Raw genomic sequence first — 27903 nt, forward strand, 5'->3', positions numbered from 1 at the left:
GGAAAGTAACGTTGGAGACGTTTAACCTCTCCTTTAAAACCGTTTTGCTGTAGAGCATAACCTCACACAATGATAACGGACCTTGAAGTGAACACAGGAGAAATCCAACTCTTTTAGAAAAACCAAAACAAGACCTCTCCTGGTCGACTTAAAGGAGCAACAGGGAAACTTCTAGGTCATGACTATAGCTAAATAGGAGCATCCATTTATCCTCTGTGTCTGTCTGTAATAAGTCCGCAGATAGCTTTAGCTAAAAATGCTAATATCATATGAAGAAAGCAGCTTTACTAAAGAAAAACTACAGGGATAAGCACTGAGACGTGCAGTAGTCTCAGGTCCGCCATGCTTCTGCTGGTTCTCTTTACCTTTCATTCAAAGTTCCAGCTCTTTATTTAAACTTCTTTAGTGGACAATTCCAGTGTGCAATAAAGCTTAGCCGTTTTGAAAATGGCGACCGCAATACTGAAGTACTTCCGCCTATGCACGGATGTCCGCGTTACGTCATGAAGAGTAATACTGATACGATCCGCGGCATCCGCGGCACGTCGACCCAGTTGGGTGATTTTCTGAATTCGGTACATTTTGGGGTCTCAGGGTACTTAAAAATATATCACAATTCTTTTTTTTATTTTGAACACTTTATCGATTGAAGGACTCTTTGAACCTCCAAGAAAATATGTTTCGCCACTTTGTGCATGAAATCCCAAACATTATTACGAATTTCTTTGTTACTTGGGCTGCTTTAAATTCAACCCCGTAGCGGGACAATTTCATGCTTCTATGGGTGTAACTCTATAACATAATTAAACTAATTCTGCCAGTTCCTCTGAGATCACATGTCCCTTGATTAAAATAACTAATAGTAAATATAGTTTATTTGATTCTGAATCATAATAATTAGACTGATAAGTAGAATATGGCAACTTAATGTAAAAGCGCTTTTCATAAATCATGAAAATACACTTTAAAATAAACATTAAATCAGGCTTTTAAAAATATTTTTGACTCATTCCTTAAGCTTTACAATAAATATTAGTCTAATATTTGCTGTTATTTAAAAAAAAGCATAACAATGAATCAAGTAACAGGGTTGAATTCACTGTAACAACTGATCACAGTGTAACGGGGTTGAACACTCTGGCTGTCTTGTTAAGAACAGTCCAACCTTCAACCCTGTAACAAAAACAACTGTTTTTGTAACGGGGTTGAAGATTTTCACTAAAAGTTGCCATAAGTCCAGATTAGCTAGGGTATTGAGCAACATGAAAACAAGAAATTATTGTTTCGAAGACAATTCTTTACTTTTTCCCAAACAACAATAAATATAATTTATGGGGGTTCAGTGTTGAAAGGTTGAGCTTGACGATGACTATCTATGGATAAAAATAATCAAATATAAAAAAACTATAGGAAATTTGGGCCTCATGACAAAAAATGTAATTGGACCCCCTGCTGTTACAATTTCTTGAGTCTATTTGACCCATAAAAAGCGGCACAATTTTAAAGACATGCTACTACCTTGCTTTCTTGTCATGACAATTTGTTATGGGACAGGTAATCTGCGAAAAGATGAATCTCCTCTAACTCTCCCAGTGAAAACAGTGAGCAACACTGTGTTCAGTGATAAGCTAGTTAGCATCATTCCAGGCAGTCTATTTAGATTTTTCCTTTCTCACTGCTCTTTTTACAATTACACAACAAAACAATATATTTATTACAAATAAATATAGGAATAAATATAGCATAATGTTTATAGTAATACACAGTACTTATTACTAATACTACAGACTCCCTGGAATGTTGCTAACTAGCTTGTCACTGAACACAGTGTTGCTCATCGTTTTCACTGGGACAGGGAGGGATTTTTCTGATATGGTGGTTAGAGCTGCTGCTGACTGACTTATTTGTTAAGTGTGGTAAAATGGTACAGGTATCCTGATACTGTCAATCTAAAACTAAGAGGCTGTTTCTCTTTAACAAGCTTAACATTTTGTCTTGCTGTAGATTTTACAAACAGCTGAACCGAACCAACTAGCATATTTTAACATGTTTTATATAATATTTCTATTGTTTCAACCCACAGCTGCTTCCAGAAGCAACCGCTTTGTTGAGATCTGCACATCTTGTTTTAGTTTCAAACTGATTTTCAATCATTACATTTCACCTCAGTTTGAATGCAGTTTAGACACACAGGGCATTGTGGTGGGGTTGTACTGTCAGTAGGTAGTGGACAAACCAGTCATTCAAAATTTAAATTCAGTTCAAACACCTACTCCTGCATCCATGGCAATATTTTACACTAGAATTCATACATGAACACATCAGCAATAGAGAAAGGCTCAATGATGCATTTTCTGTCTAAAGACAACCAAGCCGGCTCATAATTCTAGGAAGAAACACTTCAGTGTTGATTCACAATATCAAGTTTGTATCAGTTCAGATCGATACTATCTTGATAAAATCAATACTTTATTTGCAGATTCCATCTTGTTCCTTTAGTAGTTGGAAATGCTGTAAAGCTTTTTTTTTGCACCTGTCTTTTTCCATCTTTTTTCCCCAATTTTGCATTGAGTTGCAGTTTAGTTTCTCAATTAAACCTCTAAAACTATTTTGTTTTTATATATATTTTCTGCACTCTATGTAGGAAAAACACACACATGGTATTAATGTATTTTGTAGATGCCTATACACTTTGTCCAAATTCTGTCCCAAGTTTGTACAAAAATAACTCAAAAGTAAAACCCACAAAAACACCGAATGTATTGGTATCATTGATATCAGTGATACGGACCCTGTAAACACTTAGCATTGGATCAGTACCAAAATATGCAGAATCACACACCTATACTTAATGGACTGTAATTTTATTTTGGTGGTTTGGGATCCTTCTGGACTCCAAATAAATAATTTATACCTGAAACATGTTTTACCAACAGCCACCCTATCTTATCATGGTTCATAAGGTATTGCAGGCTTCCAACGAGTTGAAACAAAAGTCAAATTATTAGAAATGAGGAAGAAACAGGATGCCTTGAAAATAGCTTTATTGTCCATAAGAAATAACAGTGAAAAGAGCTGGACATGTAACTACTTGCCTTCCATTTCTTACTTTCAATTCACGTTTTTAACTGTTGAAAATAATAATGAAAAAAAAAAAACAGCCTTTATACATATCCTGCTGTTTTTTTTTTTTTCATGTTTCTGACTGGTAATGTGTATGGTACTGATTTGATGTTATGTTGGGCTAATAAATGTTCTAACATTTAAGAGCAGTGATATTTACTTGTGCATTGTTTTGACAATTCTGGAAATTGAACAGTGAGTACAAGAACCTCCACATAATGAAAAGACGAAACGTCGCCTTAGGTTTTTCTTAAACTATAATTTAAAAAGATAAAGAAAAACAAAAAAAAAAACAAAAAAACTGTTAATTTTCTTGACTGACAGTCGAAATAAACCGAAGTCACAACTTGGAGAACTACAGGTCCTTTCCCTTTTTTTCCCCAACCTGCTCAGGATTGGTCAGACTGAAGTAAGCGCACACTTTTTAAATGAACAAACTTTGAACTTTAGAATATATCAAAAACCCAGCTATCCTTATGCAAAGGAAAACAGATTCTTTACAACATAGTCACAGTTTTAATAAAGAAAACCTAGCCAAAACATAAAAAAATTAAAGCACTTATTTATATATATTGACACTTCACATATTCAAGCATTTCTCCTCCATGGAATTTAGTTATGGCTACAGCAGAACGTTCCTCAGTGACCAAGGAGGCCCGTACCTAAAGAGGGACACAAACACTGGTATGATTAACCATATCCATCTATTAAACTCATAAGTTCATATGCTTTCCAGCACTTCAGGCAAGTTTGTGAAGTAATTTTACTGAAGATGATCTCACTCCTGTGATAAAATAAAATGAGAAAAAACATACCTTTAAATCCCTCCTCAGGCATTCTCACTGTAAAACAAAGGAGACAACTCCATTTTAAAAAGTCAACATGTTTCTACATACAGGGATGGTTTTAGCAGTAGAAGCATGTCGCAAACTTTGCAGCCTCAGTTTTGTGTTTATGAGTTAGACGTGATCGAGAAATGTGAACGAGTCAATCATACAGAACCAGATCCATGACATCGGTAATCAACAGTAAGTATGGAATCTTTACTATTTTTTATGATGTTTGTAAAATATATATATAATAAAAAAGAAGAAAGAACTAGACTTGCAAATAAGGCTTGTTTTAGTAATTGATTTTTTTTATTAATTATTCTGATGATTAACTGATTAATTGGAAAAGAGAACTGGGACATTCTACAGATTTTTAATTGAACCACAAGCCTTTTTTGTACAATATTAAAAATACATTAAAAAATGCAAGTACACCAATATTTCAATATTTTTTAAATGAGAAAATAAAGATTTTATTTCCTAAAATGCAAAAACATAGCATTCTTTTTGTGAATTTGAACCAAGTGAAGCTGAAACTGGGCTTCATGTAGAGTTTGGGGTAAAATATGATTACAGACAAAGGGTTTTTAAAAAATATATTTTATACAGTTTTGACTTATTCCTCTGAATGTGTTTTTTAGAAAATGGCATTTATTTGAGTTTGTAATTCCATTTAACAATTAATCGATTATTTTATCAGTTTATGATTATTTTCATTATCGATTCGTCACAATTAATCTGATTAAATGATTCAGGCAAAAAAACAAAGAAACTCTGAGGCCATAAAAAAACATTTGTGTCACTGCCAAACTTTTTAGCGTAAAATGATACACCTGTAGATCACATGAAGTCACTCACCTTGATAGGCATCATCCATGGCAGCATAATCTGTAACTGGTTCATCAGCCTGAGAGGAGACAAAGGTGACAATGAAACATAGACTTGATAGTTGCTAACGTTCCCAGTCATGGAGTCATGAAGCAAATCAAACCTTTAAACAGATGATGCATTCTGGGATAACGCCCAGGCTGCCTAAAGTGGCTGAGTCGTCTGTCAGACTTTTCCCGTCGATAGAGAGGTTCTGGTCGAATGGAGCCACAGAAAAGGCGTGCATAATCTACAGTTACACACACACACACACAACACGGTAGAGTTAGCGGTGCAGAGCAGGCCGACAGCATTGGATTGTGCGGTTGGAGGCCCTCACTTGGATTTTCAGCTCTTTTAGTGTCTGGTTTGCTGAAACGATGAGTGCTTTCTCTCCTCTGAGTTTCCTGTGGCGGGTGCTTCGTCTGATGCTGCCTGGTTTCATGGTGTTGGTGACTGCAGGAGCAGCCACCGCAGCCGCCGTGCTGTCGCTCAACTTTAGCCGCTTCGCTGCGTCTTGGGCCTGAAGAAAAACAATTTTGATTTTAAGCTATCAATAGATAAAATCACAAAAAAATGTTTTTCGGACATGGTAAAACTGAACCTCTAATTACATGGAAGAGAGGAGATGAAGATCGGGATGATGTAAAACAGGGGCGTCAAACTCGTTTTCATTTTTGGGCTATATCAAAAATTTGAATGTTCTCAAAGGGCCGGTTGTGCCTGAATATCATCAATGTTTCAATAAATAGCTGTTCCTCCAGGAATTTGTGATTGTTTTAGTGGTTTTTTGCAATCAAAATAGCAGATTTTGTGGTGCCAAGTTAGAAATGTTTATATCTGCGCTACTGTGTGATGTTAAATGTGAGTTTTTATTACTCACCTTATCAGTCTTACCGTTTATTCAATGTCACATGCCATGCTGTTTTTATTTTTTCTTTAATTATGTAAAGCGCCTTGAAATGCCTTGCTGCTGAAATGTGCTATACAAATAAAATTTGATTGATGATTGATTGATTAATCAGTCACGGACTAAAACTTGACATCAAGTAAGGTTGAGGCAGCTGTCACACTTACACAGTGTTTTGACCAATTTTGAGAAAATTTGCAGTAAAATCAGAAAAAAAGGAGATTTGTTGATTCTGTGCGAATTTTGCAGATTTATGAAAAACTGGAAAGACTTATTGATGTAATTTGGAGTCTAGACGGCCACATAAACAGCTACTGTGGGCCAGATTTGGCCCCCAGGTCTTGAGTTTGATGTAAAACATTCAAGTATATCACAGCAGTCCAGTTACCTGACTGAAGTCTGGGTCTCTCTCTCCATCCACCTTTGGAAGCTCTTCCCTCTCCTCTTCTGCTTCAGAGCTGCAGGCGTTCAGCTCTGGGGTGCCGTCTTTAGCCGTCTACGTAGAGGACAATGTGATAAAGTCAAATGTCTACACTAAACCCCTTACAGAAGGTAGTTGGTCCTGATGCCAATTCAGTAAATTTGTCGTTATATTTAGCAACTTTTCAGAGAAAAATAAAATCGGTATAGACCAAAACGCAAACTGGCAAGTCAGGCTTCTTGAAGATCGGTTGATCGGCCAGGAAACTGCAATCTGTGCAGCCCTAGTTCTTAATAAATTAACTGTGGTAGTTAATGTTCAGTATGTTCTGCTGTGTGTGTTTGTCTCATACTGTTTTGTCTTCAATGACTTTGCGGACGTAGACAGTAGCCTGGGTGTACTCTCTCAAGTCCCTCTGCTGCTGGAATAAGAAACTCTCTCTGCATTCCCAGCACAGATCTAAATCCAGACACATTTGAATAAAATATATGAAAGATACACAAAACACAGATATGTGACCTAAAAGGCTTTAAAGCTGCACTATGTGACTTTTATATAAAATATGTTTTTTTTAAGTCTGTTAAAAATATCACTATGTTGTGACTCACTTTATTTGTAGTAGCTCCACTCCCGACCAAAAACAACCAATGAAAGCCAGGAGGAGGGTCTTAGCGCTGTCAATCAACCTCATGTACTCGCTGCTAAATGTGCTAATGGCAGAGAAACAATTAACAGTTACTGGAAAACTGTTCAGCCATTGGCATTGATGGCCATGCTAACTACCTTAGCATTCATGACAGGCTATGCCAGCTGCAGCGTAGCAGAGAGCAAGGGGAGTGGGAGGGGGGGGGCACATGAACCTGGAATGAGCAGCGCCACACAAGACTGTGATCGACAGCACTAAAACCCTCCTCCTGGTCCTGATTGGTTGAATAGTGATACTTTTCACACTGCAGCTCTTAAGTCTAGTTAAATCCAAAAATGCTGCCTAAACTGGAAAGAGAAGCATTAAAGGAGTTGCCTCATGGTTCTGCCAGCTGGTCAGGAAACTAGAAATAAATGCTATTTTTTTTTTTCAGATTAAAAAGATCATAAGTTTTTCTTGTTTAAGATGGTCTAAGTAATGTACTAAAAAGTAGTGGGCTTGTCACAATATTAACATTTAAATGTCAATGCTAATTACAACACCATTTTTTTGAAGGCACAGGGTTCTTTCTAGTTAAGGTAAAAAAATAAAAATAAAAAAAAAAAAGATTCATTACAATATGATACCATTTTAACCTCCTTAATTAGTGTAAAAGCAATTAAGGAACAATTCAGCCCTCATTTAGAAAAATATCCAATTTAAAAATGTTACTTCCTTAATTGGCAAGACAGTAGACAGGATAACACTTGTTATAAAAGTCCAGAATTGTTTCTTGGACGTGGAGGAAATCTTACCAGGCTGGGTGGTGTACTGCGTCATGGAGCTCTCTGTCTGTCTCACACAGTGGATTGCTATTGGCTTGTCAACAATGAAGAGTCTGGTGATCACTTCCCATTCGCTCGGCCACAGCAGAGCTATACTGTGCAAAACAAACAGCACGATGTGAGAATGCTGCCGTGGACAGTAAAGGTTCCCCAACGGTTTATTATTAGTTTCCTAATAAAAAGGAATGCAACAGATTATTATTATTATTATTATCCTGTATCAGCACCTCAGACTGAGTCTAGGTTCACAAAGCCCTTCCTTTTGTTTTAAACTAATAATGATGTTTAGTTGCACAATCGCAAAATTGGATTGTTGAAGTTTTTTAAGTATTATTTCTTAAGCACTATTTCAGATTGTGCTTATGAAATGACCTCGTTATTGTCATGGCAATAAATCAAAACACCGAGATAAAATTTGAGCCCATTCCTGCCAGACACATTCTTAAAGCGCATCCTGAGAAAAAAAAAACTTTGAATATCTAACAGAGAGCTGTGAGAAAGGTCATTTTAAGTTTGTTTTTAGAAGAAACACATTCAAGATGTGACTGATCAGAACTCACTGCTGGGCCTCTCCGTTGATTAGGGAGTCATAGGTGAACATGAAGCCGCCGTGAGGACAGAGAAGCAGCGAGTTGCCAACATTAGACACTGGAGAGGATTTAGTGGGTCTCCTAAAAAAAGAAAGTTATCACTGAGCGAGTAGCCTACTCAAACATAATAACAGTTACATTTATCTGAATAGTAGTTAATTTCTCATGGTAAGACAAGATAAGAAAGACATTTTCCTTTAAATGTCCGTCTTATCAGACATTTAACAGCTGCAGCTGATCCAGATACTGCTGCTCGCGTTCTCACTAAAACCAGGAAGATAGAGCACATAACACCAGTTTTAAAGTCCTTACACTGGCTCCCTGTAGCTCAAAGAGTAGACTTTAAAATACTACTGTTAGTTCATAAATCAATGAACGGTTTAGCACCACAATGCATTAAAGATCTGTTATCTTTAATGTACCAACAGTCTAGACCCCTCAGATCTTCTGGTTCTGCATCCCCAGAACCAGAACCAAACAAGGAGAAGCAGCATTCAGTTTCTATGCACCACAAATTTGGAACAAACTTCCAGAAAACTGTAAAACAGCTGAAACACTGGGTGCCTTTAAATCTCAACTTAAAACCCACCTGTTTAGAGTTGCTTATGGCTAAATTAGGGTTAGAGTGTGGGTTTTGATGCCTTCAATGTTTTTTCTTTACTTTTTATCTATTTATGTAAAAGGGGCGAGTGATTGAGGGTACAGAAAAACCCTGTAAATTCTAGACTCTAACAGGTAAAAAATAGTGCACAAAAATCCATGTAGGACGGCGAAGTCCTAGCACAAAAATTCACGTGACAGGTGGACGGAGCCTGATGCTGCAAGGATGGAGACCTTGTCCTGTTAGGCGACGGGGCCTGGATTATACGGATGGCGGAGTCCGGCGACAACAGGCGCTTAAATTCCGTAACAAAAGTATGTTTTTATCTTCTTTTTTTTTTCAAAATCTCTTTCTCTTTCTTACTGTTTATTCAATGTCACATGCTGTTTTTATTTTGTTTTTTAATTATGTAAAGCACCTTGAAATGCCTTGCTGCTGAAATGTGCTATACAAATAAAATTTGATTGATTGATTGATAATGATGAACAACACATACCTGATAAATTTTCTCCACTCTTCCACAAAAAACAGAGGGACTATGTAAAGTTTATCTGTGCCCTGGAGGAACCAACCACAGATGTATCAGTGAGCCACACAAACTGGACATTAAAGCCTTCGCGGCCGACAGCTCTGCATTTTACCTGCGGCCATTTGGTAAGAACCGGTCGGTTTTTTTCGTGGAACAGGTTCAGCAGCTGGTTCTTCTGTTCAAGAGCCATCATCTTACTGACCGCCTCATTGTCCTTTTCCTCCTGCTCCAAAGTCTGAAGACACAGGCGCAAAAAAAAAGAAAAAAAAAGCTTTATAGCATTTCCAACTACTAAAGGAACAAGATCTGGCCTTTTCTCCAACCCAGTCAACATCGATTGAAAGATGCCATAAAATGAAGTACAATTCATATTGTGCTTATAAGCTAACCATCAAATGTATAGAAAACTTATTTGATCTGAATTTGCAATCCAACACCTGCAAAACTCTTGCAATAGGGCGAGTTTACCCTGTGAGTAAACCGACCCTTCAAAGATAACTTCTATGAAAGAAATGCAGACAGTTGGCTCAAAAAAAAAAAAAAAACTGATGGATGGATGCGGGAAGACGCAGACTGTGAAAGTCCCCCACCAGACACTGTCGACACGGCTCCTGCATGTGGGTGAACTCTGGGGCTCTGGGGAAGTATTCTCTCAGCTTCATCCAGACTTCAGTAGATACCAGCTTCCGCTCCGTCTCCAGGATACTCAGTGCTCCTGGCACAGATGAAAAAAACATCACGGGAGAGAATACATGATTGAAAGGTCAGCTTCATGTATTTTGACAAAAAAAAAAAGGTGTTACTGATGGAAGGTAAACATTATTTTTGATGCTTTTGTTGGGGGAAATACCATGAGTGCAAACGATGTCTTCATTGAAAGTTTTCGTCTCATCTTCAGTGGTGGCCTCCATGCCAAACTCTAAGAAATTAAAACAGTAACAATAAAATTCAAACAGTAGTTCTGGACTCACAGGCAAACTCACAACATTAGGCTGTAGGCGTCACCTACTGAGTATTATTTTAGTAGAGACATTTATTTGTCTGTTTTGCTATTTTCTATCAGAAACTTCAGTGGGAGACAAACATTTTACTTTAAGCTCCTATCTCAATGTCTGCTGCTGATGTCACTTTGTTCTGGGATGCTATTTCAAGTTATGATGCTCAGCATCATCATATGTTTTTTTTTTTTTTGTTGGTAGTATTTATATTTTAGGGGCTATCTGACTCAACACATACTAATACAAAGTCTTCAACACATCTTGCTTCAACTTACAGAAGTGCCAAGCTAACATTAGCTTGTTTACTCTTACTTTTAATTTAAAAATGACAATTTACATTCCAACATGTCCTCACGCAGTTACGGTTAATTCTGTGGTACAAAACCACAGTGGACGGGTTGCTCAACTGCTTCAAAAACTAAATGCAGCGAAGGTGTTTGGTTAGCTTGATGTGCTCCGATCCTAGTTTGGCTAACAGACAACAGAGAAGCTAGCAAGCATCAAAAGAGCAGAGAAGCTTTCAGCCATCTCTTACTGTTGTTATTGTGTGGTCCCTGGCCATTGGTCTGGCCGTTGCTGTGTTTGCTTTCCTGCTCGTCTTCTTCCAGCTGTTCCAAAGCCAACTGCCTCCAGCTGCGCAAAGACGTCTTACCCACCCAGTAGCCATCACTGCTAGAACAAACGGCGATATACATTAGCAATGAAGATCTCAGGAACTTCACCTGACTAAATGTTATGTGCTACATGGACTGTTTTGCTACCTGGTTGTGCGTTTTACTAGATTAGAAATTTCTTTGTAGTCTTCGTCGAGTTGTTTTTTTAGCCGCAGCACCCTGCATCGCTCGCTGACACAGTCTCTGCACATAGAGGAACCTGAACCAACAGGCAAAATAAACTTAAACATGCAAATATTATTCTCAAAAGATAGACCAGATCCAATATTAATTGCTTTATAAGGGGAAAAAAATACCAAGAATGTTAAGCTGCTTGAAAGATTAGATTATTTTCAGAACTTCTCTCACTTTTGTGACTTACTGCTACACAAACCTGTCCAGCTGTCGAATTAGGCATTAAAAAAACTCCAGGACTTTAGTTGAGACAAAACAATGTTTCACTAACCATCAAGTCTTGGCCCACCGCCGTAGCGCTCATACAGGAGTTTTGCAGCTTCCAAAGAAACCCTCTTGATTTCCCCCATATTGTCTGGGTGGAGTTTTCCGTGGGAACAAAGAAAGATGGAGTTGTCAATTTCCTTGGTTGCAGTTGAATCGTCGAGCCACTTCTTCAGCCACTCCAGGGGGAGGAACTCATACAGTTCTTCTAAAGAGGGAAAACAGAAACGCATCAAACACAAAGAGATTAATTCTGGAACTATGTTGAGTTGTGGCTTTATGTGCTACAAAGCAACTTTTTGTCCCAGTTTAAGAATAACCTTAAATGATGTATGGAAGACAACAGATGACCTCAGGTGGTGAGGAGGTTGCATGAGCAAGTGTTTGGTGTAACATAAGGCATATTGCTGCTGCCTCTGAGGTGAATACAAGGCTGGATGATATGGCTGAAAAACTTATCAAAATATAAGTGCTGCATTGTCCATACCAATAGTTATTAAGTTTATTTGTTTTAAATATCTGAAATACTGGCAAACTGGTGGCGTGACCTTTCCCGTTTTATCCACAGTTTTCGCTCCACGCCGTTATTTTTTTATTCTTAAGTAGTTATGATGCACAGTGGGGAAATCTGAAACTGCTACTGCACAAGTTACTCAGCGGGTTGTTGCTAGGTGACAAAAGAGTGAGTGAGTTCGATGATACCACCAACCTAGCTTAGCTGGCTATGAGAAATTGAGTGGCAAAAGCCTTTCCTCTGCCTACATCTCCCAGAGACCTGTGCAGATTTTGGAGTTCAGTGAATATTTTATATGTTGAATATTCAATAAGTGTTATCTGTTGATATTGATCACATAGTACATATTGTTATTGCTTTATTGTCCAGCCCTGGGTGGAGTTAAAATCTGAAGCATAATAGAAGCACCAACATCTACTGTCTACCGTTTAGACTGCATATGGCTTTCAAAAGTCGTCACAGACCGGAGAATTGAGCCAATATCTTCTTTTTGGACAAGTTTCTGTTAGTTGTTGGAAGATATAGGAGCTGCTCTCTTCTCAGGTACTGTTTCCATATTTTTGATTTTTTTTTTTCCAGACAAGACAAACACTGTATTATTTCAATTTATATATTTGACATATGAAATAATTATGGGTTATATGTTTTGATTTTTTTTACCAATCAAACTGATTAATGTAAGCAATTAGGCAGGTGGTCTGGCAGTGTACGTAACATTTGGCAAAACTTTTTATTTCTTTTATAGAAAAAAAACATTTTCAGACACTTCATGGATCAGTTTTCTTTTTTTTGGTAGGCGTCTAAACAAATCCCCTACTTTGAATTTTATTTAGTTTTGTTTATATAGCACAAATTCATTGCAAATATTGAAAAAAGAATGGACAAATGTACACACACACACACACACACACACATATATATATATATATATATATATAAAGAAGAAGTCAAAACAACATATTTACATATACTGGTAGGTAATTAAAGTACCATTTGTTGACCGTCCAGCTCACTGCCCTTGCCCTTGCCTTTTTAAATGCAACTCTGCAATTGTTCTATGTTTCAATATTTATTACAGGGAACACCTGCAGGAACATGGGTTCCTCTAAAGAACAGTCCACCAGACGACTAACTTTTCATATGGTAAGCGTTACCGTAAATTCACTATAATGCACGAGATCTTTCCAGCCATCACTATCTACAATAACTCTTTTAAAACTTTGAATGAATGTATTACAACATCATTCAATTTTCCTTTGGGTTCGATAAAGCTTCTTTGAATTTGAATATGAGTGACAAAATTACAGCACAGTGTTTGAATTTGGTAAAATACACAAATGAAAAGGTGTATTAAGAGTAATGTCTTCCATGTGTTGACCTGACTTCCTCTTTGCTACACTGCTCACATCTTAAGATTAATCCGAGTTGAGTCACAACCAGTGTGAATGCTTTCTGTGAAGTGGAGTTGTTAAGGAATGTTGTTACCAACCATCTTTTGCAGGTAAAAGGTCGTAGAGCTCTTTCACCTCTTCATGCTTGGCCCTGCCCTTATCCACACTCTGTTTTCTCATGTGGGCCATCTCCATGCACCACTCTTCAAACTTATGGTTATCTTGATCAACCAACTTCTGAAGGAAAGCTATTATCAGAGATACAAAAAAGTAACATCAGAAAAAGAGACATAGTTGAAACTTTTCCTGAAAGCAAATTAAAAAAACAAAACAAAAAAAAAATCAGTTGACATTTTTGTTTTTTAACATCCAGTCACTATAGGAAAATTAGCTACTCACAAGGGACCTCAACGTTTGTCCTTGAGGTATTTGAACTTTCGTCTTCCTGGACTTTATACACCAGCATGTAGGCGTTTCTAGAGCAGTGGTAGCCTTTACTGCATTTTGGTTTCCGTGACTGCGTTTTGCCCGTCTCAGCTAAACGAAAAAAATTTAAATAACGTCAAGTAAGAGTTCATCGACTTGCATGCCACTGTTAACGCAGGCAGATGTTCACGTGTTATCTGATGTGTTATCCTCGTCAGATAACATGTTATAAACGGTACTATGATTTTCAAGAACTGGGATAGTCACCAATGTCCTCTTCAATGCCAAGCTGCAGCTTCTTTCCCTCCATCTTTTCGATCTCTTCATCGTTGAATTTGTACCAGTCTCCAGTAAGAGCGTCCTTCACGTGAGCTATGTAGTGTCCAGAGTAGGCGCTGATTCCCCGGTGGATCAGCACTGCACTCAGCTCATAGACACATTTCTGGTCTGGGGGGAAACAGCAGCAGAGTCTGTCATACTTCAGGTGCATCAACTGAACAGATTTGTTGTGGAAGGATATTACTTCCTCAGAAAGCATTTAAAATCTGGCCGGCTATGAATGCACTACATGAAGACCCTATTGCATCTTTCATGACTCTGAATTTACAGAACTGTCTCAGCCTTAGCTGTCCAATTGATTGATGGAGAGCTAAAATAAACACGTCGCTGCCATTTATAACCTATGTCCACATCTTTTATTTTCGCTCGGTTTAGTGCTCTCTTTTAGCTTTGGCATAATATATGCAGCCATTTCAGTTCTCTTGTCTTTGCACAATGCCTCTCAGTCATAAGCACACAGACATGCAGCATTCTCATTTCACAGTTGCCCAAAGAAAAATGGGAAACAAAAATTATTTTCTAAAAGGTTACATTTTCAAAAGAAAAATAAATCAAGAAATATTTCATTACAAATGACAAAAAAGGTAAAATTGAAAAATTAACAAAACCTAGGAGTTTGAAAACAATAATACAAGGTTATTGGTGCGGGACATTTGAGGGAAGGTGTAGCTAAAAGCTTTTAATAGAGTTGGTAAAGGTTAACAAAATACATCAAAACAAATCTGCATTTAAAATGGGGGAACGTGAAAAATCAAGTGCCCCATTTCAATATCTGGAAGCACAAACTTCATACATACCTAGTTTTTGTTCCAAGAACGGTTCCATGTCCAGCTGCTCAGGAAAATTGATGAAAGTGTTGAGCTTCTTCTTCAGACCCGTTTGTCTATCGATGAAATCAAACAAAAAGTTAATCTGTTTTCTTTAAAAAATGATACATTTTATTATTTTCACATCTGGATATCTATAAACAAGTCTGCCTTCTTCACACACACAACATTTAAAAACCTGGTTTTTAAATCCAAAACAGAGACTGACTGGGATTGAACCGAAGCCAGTGGAGCACAACATCAGTCCAACATCAGGCTAGCAGTTCTTTTTTATTTTGCATGTGGTTCCAAAGTAAAAGCAAACTAAATGGCCTGAACTAATCAAGCACTTTACCAAGTCAAAGGACTCAAATGCTTTTACACTACATTCAGAAATTCACCCAAACACACTGATGGTGGTAAGCTAGCAAGTGAAAGGTCATGACAAAACGATCAAAATAAAAAAAGTTGACCTCCAAAGTCAGCATGTTTCACTCATTCATTTCCATGTTTCCTTCCAACTCTGTCACTGACCTATCAAAGACAAAGCGCATGAGCTGCAGGTTGAGGGTTGGAGGCAGGCTGTGGAGTCGGATCCTCCGGGTGGCGTTCTGTTTGCTCTGGCAGTTTTCACAGAAGTAGCGGTTCTCTCCATCCAACTTCTCTTCCTACAAGTTCACAGGCAGAGGGATTAAAACCCGACTCCGGAGTTTTCCACCAGGCCCACAAATGCTAACTTCAATGTCATACTATTTATTGAATGCATCCAATTTGATATGCGCTGGTGATTATTGCTTATTTTATAGCATATATTCTAAATACAAACATCATAATTTGTGCGATATGACATATTGTGATATTTTTTGTGATGGGTAGATGTAATGATATATATCATGATATTTTGGAATAAAACTTACAACAGAAATGAAAAAAAGCATATGCTAATTGAGTGGATATATATGTACTTTATTCTGACCTGTACTAGACGTCAATTACTTAATTCATCTGTTCTTGAAAGTCTAGATCAAACTGAGAACGGAAATGAAGCCACCTTCAGGAACTCTGTGATGCATTCAGTGAGGTTTTTGTGGCCCTGAATATTCAGCTCCAGCTCATAGAACCGCGACGGCAAAGTAGATGACCTTCCACACTGATTACATCTGGAGACAGAGACAAAAACTTCACATGATTCTTAATAAAGTCACAAAAGCCCAACAAGCATTTTGCCATGGAAATGCTACTACCGAAATGACTTCTATAATTCAGAACAAGCAGAAATTTCCAAAGGTTTCACGATGTCGTTTCGTACCTTTGTATATTTTTGGCTGACTGCTGCTGTCTTCAGCTTTTTTCTTAGGAATAACATGAACCAAGTGCTCAAAACTAACAAAGTGAACCAATTGTTGTTGTTTTTTTAATCCTGTTTTTTTTTCACTAATGGATGGGGAATATAGACAAGTTGAGAAGCTTCTTTCACTTAGATCACAAAACAGGCATGTTGCAAAAATAATTCACCAATATGACTGAAGATTTTGTCAGCTAGTGTTTAAATAGAATCAAGTTCCAATAAAAGAGGAACGCTGTGGTGTTTAACCTTATTTAAGCCAAACTTAGAATGTCGTATGTATCCATTCATTATATTTTCATGTTTTGTTGTACAAACATTTAAAAATTGAGGAATTTTACAGTGTGGTTCTGACTGTGCAACAACAGAAATATGTATTTTTTTAACTTACTACTATGTCTTTTTGACAACAATAGATATGTTACATTTTCTCCAGTCTACTTGAGGAAACCAAAGCGGGCTGCATCACTGAGATGCAGCGAGGTCATCCGAAGTCTTCTGATTTTGGAGACATTATTAAATAAATCTCTCATTAATGTGGGAATTTAACAAATATTAATCATTTTGGTAATTCCAACACCCTAAAACAAGAGAAGTTTGGTCTGATTTAACTTCAGACAGTGAGGGGAAAAAGGTGTATCTGTCTTTTTTATCTGGACCAAGTGCTTTGATTGTGACATTGACAAAGGAAAAAATATTTTTCACATCATGGTGCAAAAGTCAGCTAGAAGCTGACATCAAGGGGTCCTACTGTTTTCCACCTAGTGGGTCATTTTAACAGATATTTTTAAATGTCTTCTATTGTGAGAGCAGGAACAATTCAAAAACCATCTGGGCTGAAGCTGGCAAACGACGAACACCAAGTCACTCATCTTATTTTGGCATAGTGTGAAAATGGTCATGTCTTAACCGTCATAAAACAGTGGCACATAATAAGTACAACTCATGGCCTCAGTTGCTTGAAATGCACAAACAAGTCTTTTTTTTATTTTAATTTGAAGAACAAAAAAATAACTGGCCTTACATTGTAACATAGAAGAACTGTCCACAGAACTGCTGCTGAATGAGATTTTGCAAGTTGGGATTCTTCTCCTTAGACAATGTCTCCTCCAACAGAGACAAGAAAAGATTGGAAAACTCCTGGGCATCCTGGAATTAAAAAATATATATATATATATATATACATTATTATAAGTAACCAAACTGATGTTTCTAAGCTGGGTGTCATGTCTGCTGAGTGATTCTGAAGTGGGTCGGTAAACTAAATTGATCATGAAAATCCAGTCAACTTTTCTCTGCAGTGCTTGTCGGCCAGTAGTGCAATTTCTGCGTTTCTTATCAAATTTTTAATGAGTGCAGTGCAGAAAGCATTGCTGTAATTTATTACGTGTTGACAGTAAATCAACTTTTGAAGTGTTCCAAGCATGAAACTGGTTTAGCATTTCTGAAATACACAGTTTGTGTTTGACTGACCTGTTGCTGTCCCGTATCCAGACCCAGCGCTTTGACGAGCCCTGATGGGTCGATGTACTTCCTGTTGCTGTTTTGCAGGAGTGCAAAGAGGTACTGCAGATGCTCACATATGGACTGGGGCTCATAATCTGAGAGAGTTAAATAGAGAAAAGACAGTTAATGCAATCTGCCAATTCAGCTTATTTTCAACTCTATTTCTTGAATTAAAGAACATTAAATCAATCCATCAATCATCCATCCATCCATTTTCTTCCGCTTATCCGGGGTTGGGTCGCGGGAGCAGCAGCTTCAGAAGGGAGGCCCAGACTTCCCTCTCCCCAGCCACTTCTTCCAGCTCCTCCGGGGGAATCCCAAGGCGTTCCCAGGCCAGCCGGGAGACATAGTCCCTCCAGGGTGTCCTGGATCTTCCCCGAGGCCTCCTCCCAGTGGGACGTGCCCGGAACACCTCACCAGGGAGGCGTCCAGGAGGCATCCTGACCAGATGCCTGAGCCACCTCAACTGGCTCCTCTCGACGTGGAGGAGCAGCGGCTCTACTCTGAGTCCCTCCCGGATGACCGAGCTTCTCACCCTATCTCTAAGGGAGAGCCCAACCACCCTGCGGAGGAAGCCCATTTCAGCTGCTTGTATCCGTGATCTCGTTCTTTCGGTCATGACCCAAAGCTCATGACCATAGATGAGGGTGGGAACGTAGATCGACCGGTAAATCGAGAGCTTCGCTTTTTGACTCAGCTCTCTCTTCACCACGACGGACCGGTACAGCGCCGGCTTCACAGTAGACGTTGCCCCAATCCACCTGTCGACCTCCCGCTCCCTTCTTCCCTCATTCGTGAACAAGATCCCCAGATACTTAAACTCCTCCACTTGAGGCAGGACTACCCCCCTGACCCGGAGAAGGCACTCTACCCTTTTCCGGCTCAAGACCATGGCCTCGGATTTGGAGGCACTGAGCCTCATCCCGGCCGCTTCACAATAGGCCGCGAACCGCTCCAGCAAGAGCTGCAGATCACGATCTGATCAAGCCAACAGGACCACATCATCTGCAAAAAGCAGAGATGTGATCCTAAGGCCACCAAAACGAATCCCCTCAACACCTCGGCTGCGCCTAGAAATTCCATCCATCCATCCATTTTCTTACACCCTTGTCCCTCAGTGGGGTCGGGAGGGGTGCTGGTGCCTATCTCCAGCTGACATACCGGGAGAGAGGTGAGGTTCACCCTGGACAGGTGGCCAGTCTGTCGCAGGGCAACACAGAGACACACAGGACAAACAACCATGCACACACACACTCACACCTAGGGGCAATTTGGAGAGGCCAATTAACCTAACAGTCATGTTTTTGGACTGTGGGAGGAAACCTGAGTACCCGGAGAAAACCCACACATGCACAGGGAGAACATGCAAACTCCATGCAGAAAGACCGGGGCCGGGAATCGAACCCAGAACCTTCTTGCTGCAAGGCAACAGATCTACCAACTGCGCCACTGTGCAACCGCGCCTAGAAATTCTGTCCATGAAAGTAATGAACAAAATCGGTGACAAAGGGCAGCCTTGGCGGAGTCCAACTCTCACTGGAAACGAGCCCGACTTACTGCCAGCAATGCGGACCAGACTCTGAGACCGATCATACAGGGACCTGACAGCCCGTATCAATCAATCAATCAATCAATTTTATTTGTATAGCACATAAAGAGAACATGCTCTGAATGCAGCTTTTAGATTTACCAGAATCAATGTTGTGTTCCTGCGCCCGCGAATTTTGGCACTGATAAAGGCTCCTCCGAAGCTCCAGGTTATGGAACCACACTTGCAGGAATGTGTTGACGTAACATGTTGCACCAAGGTTCGTCAGGCCAACAAATATGTTCTGGAAAGGGGCAGAGACAAGAGAGTACAGAAAGGGTTAATTAGAGTATTTTCTAAAATGATTCCATGAGTGGCACAATGACACCCTATTAAAGAACAGCTGAGTAAATATCAACAAAAGGGTGTGTAACTTTAAAAAGGTACCTTTTCTCTGCGTTCTGAATTTGGGTCATCAATATTATGGAAAGTGTTTTCATCAATCTCACCGAGCCACACCTGTTCCCCAATACCAACAAGACAGTTGGGATTCCCTTTACAATTCCTCCTATAAAGAAAAATCACCACCATTACCTTCCTTTTGTCAATTTCACTGTAAAAAAAATTTGTGATTCTTTCATAAGTGGAAACTGCAGTATAACTGAACAAAGATGCTCTTTAGATTCAATAATCTCAGCAAACTTTGTAATGAATTTTACTATGCCGTCAGACGCCATACTTCAAGATCACACAAAGGCAAATTCAGTGCAGATTGTGAAAATAGAGCAAACGGTATCAAACCAACAGAATAAACCTTTACTGAAGCTGGGAGACGTGAATCACAATGATTCCATGGAAAAGCGATGCGCACACACAATAAAAACGCGCACACACGTTGCAACCTAATAAAATATGCAGTGTTCTTGTATAAAGGTTCCCAAAAACAACTGACGTAAGTTTACAAAGAAATATGTAAAAAGAACAGAAACCAAAACTTTGACACATCAACACGAAAAAGTCGAAGAGAGAAAGCGCTGCTTTTCTTAAAGCTATACAAAACAGGCTCATTGAGATGTCCACGTTAAAATTAAGTTTGCTTATACAGTCACACGAATAGCTTAACATGTTCATACTGTACCTGCAGATTCCTCTTTTGCAGGCTGGGATATTGATCCGATATGCTAGCTCTATGTGTTCCTGCTCAATGTCGTCTGGTTTTACTGTTTCCACCCAAAGCCAAGCGGCTTTCTCCAGTTTCACTCGGGGTGCCATTATCTTAAGATACAATTCCTATAGCAGAATCGGAAAAGTTTAAAAAGGTTAAACGAACTGACAAATAGAAAGAGAAACGATTTAAAAATATCCAAACTGTTCCCAGGATGCTAACACAGTCAGTTAGCTGAAGCTAAATTATAGCATGCAGCTCAATAAGAAGTCCTTCTATGAGTATGCTACTTATTTTTAGCCAACTAATACAGGCCAGTTTTTACTGTCACAACCAAGTTACAGTTAACAAACCGGACATACATCACATTGCAACAATACAATAAACATTAAAATAAGATAACTACCAACAAATAGTTAAAGGAAGCGTCTCCGCTGAACACTAAACTCGTGAAGTTAGCTTGCTAGCTAAAACGTAGCTAGCTCGACTGTTTGTGCTAGCAACAAGACATTCAGTTTATCGCAGTCTGACGCAGATGTAAATCATTTATTGTGTTAAGGATACATATGATCGAACCTCTCATGCGTGTAGCTGCTTCATCAGTGCATACATAATGGGATATTACATTTTATTTGCGGTTTATTTTAGATTTAGCGCCCTTGCGTCAGTTTATAAATAAATAATTCCTCCGCTCAAAATCAACGCAACGTCAACAAGTGACGCAGGCGACGTAGGATAAAGAAGGGAGCAGAAGTACACACGTAAGTCAATTTAACTAAACCTTAACTTGTTGGCTTGTACATTTGCTTTGATTTCCATTTCCATGTCAGTTTTAAAATAATACATACAAAATTACCAGCAAAAAGAAATAAACAACAGCAGCAAATTCTAAAGCAGACATCAAATTCTAAAGCCCTCCAATGCTCTGACAGTAGGGGGCGCAATTACTTCTGTAAACATCAATGGTCCTACTTTATAGTTAAGCCAACTCAAACACAAGGTAAAGCAAACAAACAAACTTGTTGCCAAAATTTAGGTGATTTAAAATATTTTGTTGTGTCTTTCGCATCATGAACTAGATTTCACGTTGCAAATCTAGTGAAATGTGGCTGATTAATAGCAATCAGCCATATTTGAGTGGCTGAAGCTGCATCCCAAAATTAGAACACTAAAAACGTTTAATATTTTTTGTCACTCAGAAAGTGACACTCACATGTCATAAATATTCATTTCTTATAGAGTGAAAGATCGCAATCCTTAATTCCTTGTAATTTTGATGATTATGACTTATTAAATGACTCAGAAAATTAAGACATTGTCAAAAAGTTAAGTATTGATAACTCATATCACACTAGTGATGGGTCCGGCAACACCGATGCGCCGGCGCATGCATCAAGCCCACAGACCAACAACCCGTGTCGGTGCGCGTATTGGTTTCAGCAAGTCACGTGACCGATACAGGAACTGTTTCAAAATGACATTAACGCGCCAAACTGTGTTTATAAGGAAGCGAATCTGTCAATCTGTCAAATGCATTTGCCAAACGAATTCTTGATCTTTTACAGAACATTGTCAGCTATGGAGCAGCTTCAAAGGAAATGTTTCCGCAGTGTGGGACCATTTTGATCTTATATTGGAAAATAAATTTGTTTTCATTTTTGTTGTTTCATCCGGTTCTTGTCAGTTTCTACTTGATCAATCTGAATCCAAATTCAGCTGAAATTGACTCTTAGTTTACTTTCATATTATGTTCTGCAGGTTAAGTGTCGTTTGACTAAACCGTCTTATTTAAATAAATCCACCTTTTCCATGTTGAGGCATTATAAGGGCATGAGAATGAAGTCCCAGATACACCTTGATAAACTCAGATATGCAGCCATTCTACAAATTACTCAGATGCTTTTTATAAATGATTTCATATACAGTGAACCCATCTCTATAACGCGATTCACCTTTCACGGTATCGCTGCTTCGCAGATTTTTTTTGTGTGCAGTTTTTTTCCCACAGTGTTCTGCGTCCTGATTGACCATATGATTGTTAAGAACAGTCTCCGCGCTTCTTCTCTACCTGAGTGCCAATAAAGTTACGGTATTTAATACAGATTGGCCATTCAGGAGATGGAAACTGAAACTTTGAATGCCAGCTGGAAAAAAAAAAACTGTGGCCAGAGGCAGCGCAAAACCCGACCGGAGGCTTGACGAGATCCATCGCTCTGCCGTAAACAGCTGTGAATCTCACGGGGCAGGTTGGAGGAGACGCTCTAATGACATGACTCCGGATCACATTAAGGCCCGATTGATGCACACGCACACCAGCTGATCTGAAAACAGGTTTTGTTATTTGGTTTTAATGTAGAGTATGCAGGGGTGAAAGTAAGGGGGTACGGCCGGTGTTATGCCCAGAAAAGCCCCCCTGCCCAAATTTGCATCCCCTGTCGCGGGAGCGCGCATCGCTCTAAGCTCTCGCATATTGACGAGGAAACGGATAAAAATATGACCGAAGAGGAAATTTTTAAGATATTTGTAACATTATCACGTTTCCTAACCATGTAATCCCTAATACGGTGGGTTTTATTTCGCAAATTATTTGAAATAAATACGGTTTTTACACTTTTATTGACACATATGAGTCGAACTTTTTTTCAGTCCGTGTCTGTTGTAAACGTTCTCCGCAAATGGTTTGAAATTCTCTGCTTTGTCTTTTGATATCATAATAGCTCAAAAGCATTACAACAGAGACCCATTATGTAGAACATTTTATATCATGCTTCACTTCTAGTCTGTTAATGTAGGAGGAAATGCAACTTAATTTATGAGCCTGAAAATATTGGCATCCGTCTTGTTGATATGAAACTTATAGCATTAGCTCAGAGAACAAGTGTAATTACGTAGAAGAGATTAAATCATTTCAACTCTTTATTTCCCCCAATTAGCACAGGGATGCATGTTTTGGCAATATAGATTTTGAGCCTGCCACAATATGCATCCCTTCTTTATTCCCCACAAATATTATCCTATCGATATAAAACATGTACCAGCAGTTCTTGGAACTACTCAGATTATGTAGAAAAAATATTTCACTATTAACTCTTGAATTCTTTAAATTAGCACAGGGATGCATTTTTGGACAATATGGATTTCCAGCCTGCCAAAATATGCATCCCATATCTATTCCCCTCAAATATTATCCAATTGATTTAAAACTTATAACAGCAGTTCTTGGAGCTACTCTCATTATGTAGAAATAGTTATTTTACTTTTATCTCTTTATTTCTCAAAGTTGGCACAGGGATGCATTTTTGGGCAATATGGATTTCCAGCCTGCCAAAATATGCACCCCTCTCTATTCCCTTCAAATATTATCCTATTGATTTAAAACTTATACCAGCATTTCTTGGAGCTACTCTCATTATGTAGAAATAGTTATTTCATTCTTAACTCTTTATTTCTCAAAGTTAGCACAGGGATGCATTTTTGGGCAATATCTCCAGCCTGCCAAAATATGCACCCCTCTCTATTCCCTTCAAATATTATCCTATTGATTTAAAACTTATACCAGCATTTCTTGGAGCTACTCTCATTATGTAGAAATAGTTATTTCATTCTTAACTCTTTAATTCTTCAAATTAGCACAGGGGTGCATTTTTGGGCAAATTTCCAGCCTGCCAAAATATGCACCCTTCTCTATTCCCTTCAAATATTATCCTATTGATTTAAAACTTATAACAGCATTTCTTGGAGCTACTCTCATTATGTAGAAATAGTTATTTCATTCTTAACTCTTTATTTCTCAAAGTTAGCACAGGGATGCATTTTTGGGCAAATTTCCAGCCTGCCAAAATATGCACCCCTCTCTATTCCCTTCAAATATTATCCTATTGATTTAAAACTTATAACAGCATTTCTTGGAGCTACTCTCATTATGTAGAAATAGTTATTTCATTCTTAACTCTTTATTTCTCAAAGTTAGCACAGGGATGCATTTTTGGGCAATATGGATCCCAGTGCTAATTTGAAGAATTGAAGAGTTAAGAGTGAAATAACTTTTTCTACATAATGAGAGTAGCTCCAAGAACTGCTCTTATAAGTTTTAAATCAATTGGATAATATTTGAGGGGAATAGAGAGGGGTGCATATTTTGGCAGGCTGGAAATCCATATTGCCCAAAAATGCATCCCTGTGCTAACTTTGAGAAATAAAGAGTTAAAAGTAAAATAACTATTTCTACATAATGAGAGTAGCTCCAAGAAATGCTGTTATAAGTTTTAAATCAATAGGATAATATTTGAAGGGAATAGAGAGGGGTGCATATTTTGGCAGGCTGGAAATTTGCCCAAAAATGCATCCCTGTGCTAACTTTGAGAAATAAAGAGTTAAGAATGAAATAACTATTTCTACATAATGAGAGTAGCTCCAAGAAATGCTGTTATAAGTTTTAAATCAATAGGATAATATTTGAAGGGAATAGAGAGGGGTGCATATTTTGGCAGGCTGGAAATTTGCCCAAAAACGCACCCCTGTGCTAATTTGAAGAATTAAAGAGTTAAGAATGAAATAACTATTTCTACATAATGAGAGTAGCTCCAAGAAATGCTGGTATAAGTTTTAAATCAATAGGATAATATTTGAAGGGAATAGAGAGGGGTGCATATTTTGGCAGGCTGGAGATATTGCCCAAAAATGCATCCCTGTGCTAACTTTGAGAAATAAAGAGTTAAGAATGAAATAACTATTTCTACATAATGAGAGTAGCTCCAAGAAATGCTGGTATAAGTTTTAAATTAATAGGATAATATTTGAAGGGAATAGAGAGGGGTGCATATTTTGGCAGGCTGGAAATCCATATTGCCCAAAAATGCATCCCTGTGCCAACTTTGAGAAATAAAGAGATAAAAGTAAAATAACTATTTCTACATAATGAGAGTAGCTCCAAGAACTGCTGTTATAAGTTTTAAATCAATTGGATAATATTTGAGGGGAATAGATATGGGATGCATATTTTGGCAGGCTGGAAATCCATATTGTCCAAAAATGCATCCCTGTGCTAATTTAAAGAATTCAAGAGTTAATAGTGAAATATTTTTTCTACATAATCTGAGTAGTTCCAAGAACTGCTGGTACATGTTTTATATCGATAGGATAATATTTGTGGGGAATAAAGAAGGGATGCATATTGTGGCAGGCTCAAAATCTATATTGCCAAAACATGCATCCCTGTGCTAATTGGGGGAAATAAAGAGTTGAAATGATTTAATCTCTTCTACGTAATTACACTTGTTCTCTGAGCTAATGCTATAAGTTTCATATCAACAAGACGGATGCCAATATTTTCAGGCTCATAAATTAAGTTGCATTTCCTCCTACATTAACAGACTAGAAGTGAAGCATGATATAAAATGTTCTACATAATGGGTCTCTGTTGTAATGCTTTTGAGCTATTATGATATCAAAAGACAAAGCAGAGAATTTCAAACCATTTGCGGAGAACGTTTACAACAGACACGGACTGAAAAAAAGTTCGACTCATATGTGTCAATAAAAGTGTAAAAACCGTATTTATTTCAAATAATTTGCGAAATAAAACCCACCGTATTAGGGATTACATGGTTAGGAAACGTGATAATGTTACAAATATCTTAAAAATTTCCTCTTCGGTCATATTTTTATCCGTTTCCTCGTCAATATGCGAGAGCTTAGAGCGATGCGCGCTCCCGCGACAGGGGATGCAAATTTGGGCAGGGGGGCTTTTCTGGGCATAACACCTGGTACTGCGTACTCCTAAAAGATTTAGCGGGGTTACGCAGTACCTGCAAGAGAGGAGCGGCTGTAAAACATCAATGGATTCACTGTGCAGCTCTGAGTTCACCCACTAATCACCAGTAATCACTAATGTTTGTAAGTTTAATTATTCGTTTTTCCATTAAATATTCTTAAATTAACTACGTCTCTCACCTGGTGCGCTTGGGTCCACTTATAATCAGGGGTGAAAGTAATGATATAGCGGGGAAGCGGTACCTGCAAGAGAGAGGAGCGGCAGTCTGCTGTAAAACATCAAGAACAATCTAAAACACAATTTAATCAGTTAATAAATAATCTTTTTCCCCATTTCATATTGTTTCTGAACTGTTCGTGCTTTGTTAGAGCAGCGCGATATGTCGATCGCGGAAGGTTTTGAGTCGAAATCGGCATTAGGTGACAAACTGAACTCAGCCAGGATGCTGAGAGCAGCCCGTCCTCCTCTGGCTCGCTTAAAATGTTCGTAACTTTATTAAAGAACAACAACAACAAAGTCAACAAAACGTGTCCAAATTAATTACACAACAAAAATAATCTCAGTAATTATTGTTTCTACAAGATGTTGCGCAATTCTGTGCGTTTCGGTTCCATTACCAAAATAAGAAGCAGAGCAGGAGTTTAAAATTAACTAATCAACCACCTCTTTGTTCATGAGAGGTTTATTAATGATCGCGAAATAAATATCAAGCCTGCAAACCTATATCGTAATGGACTGAATGTTATATTTTTAACGTAATCTCTGGTCTGCTTGTGGAGCGCAGGGAGGTTGCCATGACAGAGAGAGAGAGTAAAAGACTTTCTCCAAAATAATAACCTTTTTCAACCTTTATAGCTCCACTGTTGAAAATGAGGCTCTAACATTCACAAATGACATTGAAATACAATCTAGTTCAACATCTGGTTTGAGGTGATTCCTCTGGAACCTGTTGGAGGAAAAATATTCCAACTTCAGAAGATGAGCTTTAACCTAACAGAGCTCTTTTGTTCCTCCTGTCAGTATGAGAGTCAGGGTGAGGAGGCGCCATGTTAGGGAGAGAAGTGGGAGCTGCAGGATCTTCAGAACAAACAGGTCATGATACTGGGCTACTGATTATCCCTCTGTCTGGACAGATGATCAATAGAACTGGTTTAAAAGTGTCGAGAAAAGTTGAGCTCATTCCACTTCCCCATGCTGGAGATTTTAGTTATTTTAGTTTAGCTAAAATAAATGGTTACATGCCAGACATGGAAAACTAGGATCACTCCTTGCCATGATGTTCAGAATTTAGGTCTCATGGCATCTCAAAATTCATCAGCACAGAAACTCCAAAGCATACAAAGAAAAGAAGCACACACACACATATTTATTAATTTATAAATTTTTTGTCATAGTACCCCCCAAAATTTAAAACTACTTTCACCCCTGCTCATAAGGAGCCACCTCTGAAGACCTGCCAATCTGTGGACTGAAAACAGTCCTGGAGCACACAGGCTGCATCCCTGGGCCACACAGTGACTGTCTTCTTCCTTGACCTAATCCGTGTCATCAGTGGACGATATGCTGGCGCCAGCAGGATGGACATGTGGTCGAAGAGGCTAAGATGGGCGTGAGGAAGAGCTCTGTACGCACCGTGAATGTTGATGTAAACACAATACA

The 27903-nt window shown here is 38.4% G+C and overlaps 2 protein-coding genes across 7 annotated transcripts in view; both read right to left on the bottom strand.

Moving 5' to 3' along the window:
- zbtb40 (zinc finger and BTB domain containing 40) overlaps nt 1–27903 on the bottom strand; it is a 55704-nt gene that overhangs the window by 14364 nt on the left and 13437 nt on the right. The window contains exon 1 of one of the 3 annotated variants that reach the window (XM_008410327.3): nt 366–510. The exons of 1 other annotated variant lie outside the window; for it this stretch is intronic. The gene's annotated coding sequence lies outside the window, so the exon portion shown is untranslated. One more of the 3 variants, XM_008410328.3, reaches the window with a different exon arrangement.
- Nucleotides 3028–21204, bottom strand: usp48 (ubiquitin specific peptidase 48). Of its 4 annotated transcripts, none has more exons than XM_008410330.3 (28): nt 21048–21204; nt 20445–20596; nt 19754–19874; nt 19469–19610; nt 17746–17873; nt 17297–17421; nt 15979–16087; nt 15462–15595; nt 14919–15004; nt 14050–14229; nt 13756–13893; nt 13455–13604; nt 11459–11659; nt 11101–11212; nt 10875–11008; nt 10192–10260; nt 9932–10056; nt 9454–9576; nt 9309–9370; nt 8182–8292; nt 7592–7716; nt 6504–6610; nt 6119–6226; nt 5161–5343; nt 4945–5070; nt 4812–4860; nt 3939–3965; nt 3028–3785 (listed from the first exon to the last, which is right to left on the bottom strand). In XM_008410330.3, the coding sequence occupies exons 2-28, from the start codon at nt 20576–20578 to the stop codon at nt 3763–3765; spliced, it is 3132 nt and encodes a 1043-aa protein (XP_008408552.1). In that variant the 5' UTR covers nt 20579–20596; nt 21048–21204; the 3' UTR covers nt 3028–3762. The 4 variants fall into 4 exon arrangements, 3 of the variants coding, with proteins under 3 accessions (XP_008408552.1, XP_008408551.1, XP_017160524.1); XM_008410329.3 differs by having other exon boundaries at nt 10875–11011; XM_017305035.2 differs by lacking the exon at nt 21048–21204 and adding an exon at nt 20878–20979 and having other exon boundaries at nt 10875–11011.

The sequence above is a fragment of the Poecilia reticulata genome, chromosome 5 (assembly GCF_904066995.2).
Source record: "Poecilia reticulata chromosome 5, P_reticulata-male-v2, whole genome shotgun sequence".
In the NCBI taxonomy this organism is placed as follows: domain Eukaryota; kingdom Metazoa; phylum Chordata; class Actinopteri; order Cyprinodontiformes; family Poeciliidae; genus Poecilia; species Poecilia reticulata.